This window comes from Quercus suber, unplaced genomic scaffold (genome assembly GCF_002906115.3).
Source record: "Quercus suber isolate HL8 unplaced genomic scaffold, Cork oak 2.0 scaffold_271, whole genome shotgun sequence".
NCBI lineage: Eukaryota > Viridiplantae > Streptophyta > Magnoliopsida > Fagales > Fagaceae > Quercus > Quercus suber.
The window spans coordinates 717,774-725,754 of NW_027069727.1; the positions used below are offsets into that span (position 1 = coordinate 717,774).

A 7,981-nucleotide genomic window follows, 5' to 3' on the forward strand; every position below is an offset into this window, starting at 1 on the left:
TTACCGGTCATTTAATTATGAACAAACCGCCACGAATTTTCAAGTGGACTCTCCATTAAGATACAAAAAGGAAATAAACCTAATTCGATTTGGGCAGGGGAGTAGAGAGCCATTTAATTTAAAATCATCCCCGAGATAATCTTCAAAACAATTGGGGGAAAATATCCAGCGTTTTTATTTTTATTTTTTAAATCTTAAATGTCATGGCATAGTTGTCATACCAAAGACTAAACCAAAAAAATGATTTAGAAAACAAAACAAAACCTTTAGTTGACACTGAAACAAAGTTGTAGCCACTATAAAGCATTTCCGTATCCATTGTTGTGGATCTGTAATGTAATAAATGGATTATATCTTTAAGCATTTGATACATAATATGAACTACCATTAAAAGAGGAAGGGGGCATATTGATGGGAAGATGCGATAGATTTCAAAAGAAGTTGTAACAAATGTATTCGCACAATTCCCTAAACTTCACTTAAACCTTCTTTGTCCCCTCCATAATCTTGAACTCCTCGTAAATTGATGATGAAAACAAAAACAAAAAAACAGATGCATTGGAGGTGAAGCAAACAGACTCATGACTTCCGGGCAAATAGTTCACAGGTTATCATATCATCCATCAATGTGGCAGACCTCCCAGCACCTAAGACAGGAATAAGGTTAAAGATGGGCTCTTCACCAATAATAATTCTGTGACCCAATTTAGCTAGTTCATTGAATGCATTGGTAAACATCAGGGAAAGTGCCTCCAGAGGCAAGCCAAGGCTTGTTGGGAAGTAGAACCTCAAATTCTTCAAAAGAAAATACACCAGGTCAAACTAATTATAGTGACAAAGGTCACAAATGATGAAAATGTCACAAGAAGAAAAAAGAAAAAGAAAAAAAAGAATTGACACATGGTATAGCAAATCTTAAAATCCTAAATGATTGCCAAATAGAATAGAAAAATCTATGGTAAAATTTATCTATATATAAAATATATAATAGAGTATAAGCAATTAATTTTACTAATCTCCTGTTGAGCCACATCAACAGTATTTCTTGACTCTTCTTGTCCCCATCATTCCTCACCTTACCACTACTCTTCTCCCAACCCTTCCTCTCCTGTTTTTAATTTTTTTTCTCCTCCCATATTCTTTTCCATAAATTTGTTCTTACTCCATCTGCACCTTCCCCTCCCATTCATTCCATGTTCTGCTCACAAAAAAAAGAAATGAGATTACTCTCTCTTTCTTTGATTTTCTTCTTTTTGTAGGTGGATCTTTCATTATTTCTGCCATCGCTACGATGGATTTCTGATTCTTACTTGCAGCTCTGCTTTGTGCTGATGTGTTTTGTTGTTTTTGACAGATCTTCTTTGGGTTAATAAGTTTTGGTGTTTTGATGTGTTGATTCCCCATCACAAGTCATCCATCTCTCTTATTATTTTAACAGATGTCATCTATCTCTCTTATGAATTTAGTTTGAGTTAATATGTAGTTATTTTAGAATTAGGAATTTGAGTTTATATCAAAACACTACTTGCTATGTATTTGATTGAGCCTAATAACTCTGAGTAATTGATAATTACTAAGTCTATATCTTATTACTTTGATTTTGGTTTGTTTTGTTGGGTTTTGGCACTCAAAGTTCTTGTTTCAATTTTTTTTTCTTCAATGAATGATTTTTGAGATATGTTATCCATGTTTTAAATATTAGGAAGAGAATGAAAGGATTTTGATGTGAATTGTTTTTTCTTTTTCTTTTATTTATTTATTTTTTTAATAATGTTTGAAGGAGTCCCTAAAACATGTAATTGTGATACCACTAAGGACAATTGTGTAATATGGTATCTAGAAAACTAGAAAGGCATATATGATTATTTTATTGAACATAGAACGAAAATTGATTGTGGCCTGCTCAAGGTCAGGAAGAAGAAAGTAAAAGCAGTTTTGCACTGCTTAAGGATAGGAGGAATAAAGTAAAAGCCTGAATAAATGATTGTGGCCTAGTTAAGGTCAAAAATAATTTCACAAGCTAAAGCTAGACTTGATCAATAAAGGCATATCAAATGTAATCAGGCCCCAAGGACCAACTTAAACTGGAAGACTTAGGTGTTGACATAAAAAACTAACCTTTGTATCTTCCCAAGAGAAATTGTTCTGCATATAAAGTTTATCAAGAAGATAAATGCAAAATCTTGATACTCTTTCCATTTGTGCCTCTCTGAGTAGATTTTGATAGTCTCCATTATCCTGATCACCACCTAGAGACTCAGAACAAATCTTCACAAGAAGTTCACTAGTGATACACAAGACAACTGCACAGATCTTTCCTTGAACAACACATTTCTGGATGCAAGAATCATGCCAGTGTGCATGCTGAATACCCCAATAACTAGGCACCCTGGAGCAAGAATGCTTTTGCTCAGTTCCAATTGTCACATTCATATCCTCTGGGACATATAGGAGAGGCTTTACTTCCACAAGTGCTCTGCATCAATAATAACAAAAAGATGTAATGCCAGTATTGCAGGCAAGATAAATGGTAAGCCCTACCATAAGTGTTCCCCGCAATACTGCAAAAAAACGAAAAAAGAAAAATGCAAAACTCCATATTCATAAATCAGGACAATGGATGCATGCAAATGTAGGCCAGAACCTTCAAAGCACAAGACTTAATATCTTGATAACACCTACTGTATCACTGACTCTTCTAGGCAGTGGCCTCAAGATGCAAACCTGAACTCTTAGCTGTTTCTAACATATCCTACATTAGACATGTATAGTATAGTACTGAATTAACCATTGTAAATGCATTTCTAGGAAGAAGAAGAAGAAGAAGAACAAGAAGAAGAACAAGAAGAAGAATAACAACTAGTGGAATGTTCATTACTTGGAAAGCAGCATTTTAAGAAGGGGGAAAAGGGGAAAGGAAAAGAAGAAAGTAATGAAAACCTAAAGGTAGAATTAATACTACTCAGCGTGTGTTGAAAAATGCAACTTGACAAAATATTAATTGCTGCAATCAACATTTTAGGCAGGAGGCAACCAAGCAATGAGGTAGAAAACATATTGATAATTCATATAGCAACATCACAATTGAAGTACTTTATTCAAGTCACCATAAAATTAGTTAAGCAAATCATTATTTATTGCCATAATTCTAATGCCTATACTGTTGAATTATGTAAAAGTATAGGAACACCAAGACAGCACCCAGTCTAGTACTACCTTGGCCCATTGATTCGATCTTGTCCAAATGTCAAATATGGATACTATAAGCACGGAGAAGGGCATGTTAGGCAAGATGTTTGAGGATAATTTTAACTTCAATAAAATTTTTTTAAAAAAAGGGAACAGACATGGACAGACTGCATGAATGGACTAGACATGCAATACTTCATCAAGCCACAAACTGAAACATCTAGTCACACAGATATCATTTCATAAAAAGTCAAAGTAAACATGCCCAGCACTGATGCAGACAGATAGGAAATGCAAACTTTATTGGGTTATACTTTATTGGGTTAACATCTAGTTTAACCCAATAAAGTAGTATAGACAAGATTCCAAATACAAAGTGTTGGTTGAGACCTAACACAAATGACCTACACTTATGAAATTAACCAGCTAACCCGTAATTGACTTTTCAAACAGCCATTGACAACTTCTAACTGACCTAGGACATCGCAAGGGCTTGAAATAAACTAGGCCTAGGACCAAAGCAGGTAATTTGTTTTGATAAATTAGGACCAAAGCAGGTATTACCAATGTTTATAGTCTTACCCATTCTTTTAATGACTTTTTTCTTCTTCTTTTGGCCAGACTATCTTTTCTTTGTATTAAAAATGTTGGCCACTTACATTTTTTAGACACATTAGATCAATCTAAAGCATTAGTGATTTTGTATTTTATGAAAATTTGATCAGATCTAACCATATCCAATACCAAGCACAATATTTCCTTAAAAAGCCTATAAATAAATTAATAAATAAACAAAAAAACTTTGATATTGACATTTCTAGAAGGGAACCATATCCAAACCAAGAACAATACTTCTAAGACTCTTCCTGTTTTTAACTTTTGAAATGTCATGGATGTATGACCTTTTACTAGTATAGAATAGGAATATAATTGTGAAGAAAAACATAGGGTGAAAGTATTTATTAGTGGAACCCCACCACAGTGCCCTACTCTTTTAAGAATTTTTTGATGATCAATGTATTAATAGTACTCTACCTGTAACCCTCTTCCGTACTAATGCTTCTAGCCAAAGGTTAGAGCATATAGAATAAGTACCTTTTTGGCAAATCAGGCACAAGGACATATAGAAAAATGGGATCAAGAACTTGAATAACACTTCCTTTGTCTAACTGAAGGAGCCTCATTTGCTTAAGGTAACTGTCCTGCTTGTCCTGAATTTTGTGTCTCTCTGATGATGGCACATATGTTGAGCAGTAAACAACAAAAAGAACAGCAGAGGTAGATATTGAACAGTTAAAGGATTTTGCTATTGCTTCACTGTTTTCCAATGCTTGTTCCAGCTCAGCAGTGGCGCCTCCTTTGCAGAGATTCATATTCGGAGGGTCGAGCCCCAACTGCCCAGCCATGTAAAGTATCTCCTTATGCAAGGTTGCCTGGAAGTAAAAATCATAAGATAGACTACATAGCAGATGATTAAATGAAAGACTTTATTTCATACAGCCTGTCAGTCCCCTCATTGAAAAAAAAACTGAATTATCTAAGCCTAGCATACATGAGATGATTACCATTGTTTGTGCTGAAAATGAAAATTGCAGATAATTTACCTGGCTATATGGTCCTATGCAACTTGGTGCCCAGCAGGAAATACTTTGAACATGCAGAACTCTTTTACTCTGGTCATTTGCCACCAAAACTTCTACGTAAGCACTTCCTAAACCCACTTGCAATAGTGGTAGTTCAATGGTACTTCGGGATGGAACACCGAAAGGGCACTTCTCCTGTGTTATATATCTCACATATGTCTCATTTGCTATAGAAAAATTATTCATATCAGCAATATATAGATGAATATAAAGGACATTCTCCCAGCCAAAACCATATCCCAAAAGCTCTAGCTCAATCTTCCTTAAAACAGCCTCCAAATCTTCTTGCAAACCTACAAATAAAAAATAGTAACATTGAAAACTAAAGCAAGAGCAAAAGGCACAGCGATTCTTGATGAGAAATACTCTTGCCAGGAATGAATCAAAATCACCATTCTTATTTTATCTACCTGCTGAAGTTCTGCACGAATCTTGCAACCAGAAACAAATGGAAAATGTATTGTCACCTTTCGTTCTTGCAATGCGAACTCTATTTTCTGCAACTTCATCTGGCTCAACGACTTCAGCAGCAGCCTTGAATATGGCTTCACAGCTTTGTATACAGTCTCCTTGCACTTCAAATACAAAACCCTCTTTCTCCTTAGAAATCTCAGAGGCTTCATCAATGCCACTTAAAGAATGGTGCTCTGCCTTTTTCACTAGATGAAAAGCCAAGGGGTGAAGAATTCCAACTGGAGCAATGGCATCAGAAGAGTGCAGTACAACTTTAAATTCATCAAGCACGATTCGGGCATTCTGTAAATTCATAAAGGTATATGGCAAACAAAAATATTATTAATATCGATTATTTAAATAGTAAATCAACAACCATAAATTGAGGAAAATGGTACAAGCTAACTAAATCATATAATATATAATAAGACTTGGGTTTTAGAAGTCATGGTGGTGCCAAGTGGCTATCTTTTCTTTGCGACAATTGTCAACACTCTCAGTAAGTACTAAGATAGCTTACATTATATAAAACTCTATTACCAATAGTTTACTCGACCTAAAACTCCATTTCCTTCATTTTAAGAAANATTTTTTTTTTTTTTTGGTTCAAATTTTCTTTTCTTTTCTCCCTTAAAATCAAGAAATTAATTTTTGTTTTTTTTTTTTTTAAATTTAAATGCTGACACGGCATTATTTAAATGTGTTATAAATTTGTTTAATATTATTTTATTTGCCATATAAAAGAAAATGAAGCTTATACTGTAATTATTTTTATTCATTTTTGGGTGCTTATTCATTTTTGGGTTCGGTTTAGGGGCCTTTAGATTGGCCCTGAAGTGGCACAACAGTACAGGGCCCGCGGGGCTTGATGGGGAAGTTTCGGGTAATGGGGGTGAGTTTGAGCATAAAGAAACCTGCCTCAAACCTGACCTGTTGCCAGTCCTAAATGTAAGGACTAAATTGATTGTGACCCCAAAATATAGGGACCAAAATAATGTTTTCACATTTATATAATATATATATTACTATTTAGCAACATTTAGTGTGCCACCTATACACTTTATGTGTCACATAGACAATTTCTATTACTAAGATAACAATAGAAACTAATTGAGAATGAGTTTAAAATGTAGGGATTAAAATAGGAGCTCCAAAACCGTATTAACCTAAATGTGTACGAAAGTGTGTAGTACTAACATTATGTCAAACTAACATCAATTTTTAAGAGAATTGAAGTATTCTCAAGTGCCACATCAGAGATAAGAACAACTTAAATATTGACTTTTGTTTCATTTGGTTCAACGTTTCAAGACATTTCTAATTAAAAAATAAATATTCTTTGTATCATTTGGTTCAATGTTTCAAGACTTTCCTCTCTCATATATACACATAAAACTCTTTGTATTTTAATTCATCATTTTTACCGCTTGCACTTCTATCTCTTTATATATATATTTACCTATAGTCATTCATGTCATCTCATATTAAATACACAAACTAAGGGTCCGTTTGGTTCGCGTAAAATAATTTTCAGAAAATAACCTATTTTCCAGAAATGCTATTTTCGGGAAAGGAAAATATTTTCAAGCGTTTGGTTGTATTATAAAAATTATTGTAGAAAATATTTTTACGTGTTTGGTTCTATTTTGAAAATGCTATTTTCCGGAAAATTTTTCACATTTTCTCAGCATCCAAACAAATTTTATACAAAAAATTTCAAAATCACAAAATCACAGCAAACTCCGGTGCGACTCGAAGACGATCGACGATGATGGACAATGCGACATGCGAAGACGATCGACGGTGCGACTCGATGGGTTATGGGTTTTGGGTTCGCTGGTGCGAAGGCGATGGGTTCTGGGTTCGTGGCGAGATCGCGCGGCAAAGATCGGGTTCGCCTTTCGTGGCAAGATCGCGCGGTGCTGGGTTCTTGGGTTCTTCCTCTCGGCGTGGTCTTGGGGTTCGCCAACGACGTCTCCGGCTTATCTGGTGTTGGGTTCTTCCTCTCGGCGTGGTCTTGGCGAGCTCTGGTCTCTTCTTTCTCGGATGGTCTTGGTGTGGTCTTCTTTCTTCAAAGTTTCTCTGGTTCTCTCAATTTCTCTGGCTCTCTCTCTTTTGTACGTTTTCTCTCTTTTGTGCATTTTTGTGCGAGGCCCGGAAATGGTTTGAAGTGAAAATGAGAGCATAAACCATTTCCGGGTCAAAGAAGTAAATTTGGTCAAACTGAAGCATATTTTCTGGAAATTAAAATTTTCCTTGGCTTCCAAACACTGAGGTCAGGTGGTAAATGATTTCCTGAAATCATTTACCACCAAAACAAACGGACCCTAAAAACGTTGTCATTTATTTTCAATCTTTCGACAACACCTACCAAGCTCTAACATTGTTGTCTTATCTAATTCTAACTTGTATGAGTTGGCTACAACCAAAGGAGGAGGACCTACATTTTCTATTGAGTGACAATGACAATTACAATTTTGACGTTAAAATCATAAAATGTAATTTAAACTATTTCTTGTCATTATTCAAGTAGCATAGTGAAGAGAGCAAGGTTTCCATCTGGTGATGGATAAAATGGCTTATGATCAATTTATAGTTTAGGCTAGACTAACGTGCATTCAATCCAAACTAATCAGTTAGAGTTGCCATATTCTATTTCTTATGTTTAATGTGAAACACATGTTGTTCTTATTAGA

The 7,981-nt window shown here is 34.9% G+C and overlaps 2 protein-coding genes across 2 annotated transcripts in view; one reads left to right on the forward strand and one right to left on the reverse strand.

Moving 5' to 3' along the window:
• Positions 1–277: 277 nt before the first annotated feature.
• On the reverse strand, positions 278–5,588 carry LOC112003069 (diphthine--ammonia ligase; the record flags this gene model as incomplete). Its single annotated transcript, XM_065781577.1, is given in 5 exon segments — positions 278–795; positions 2,119–2,476; positions 4,285–4,622; positions 4,794–5,125; positions 5,243–5,588. Coding segments are annotated over 5 exon segments (1,590 nt in total), but the record flags the coding sequence as incomplete, so codon positions are not given.
• Positions 5,589–7,063: 1,475 nt separating this feature from the next.
• The window catches only part of LOC112019865 (ankyrin repeat-containing protein BDA1), a 13,109-nt gene continuing 12,191 nt past the window's right edge, over positions 7,064–7,981 (forward strand). The window contains 1 exon segment of the mRNA XM_065781566.1: positions 7,064–7,402. Within this exon segment, the coding sequence (XP_065637638.1) occupies positions 7,064–7,402 (339 nt within the window).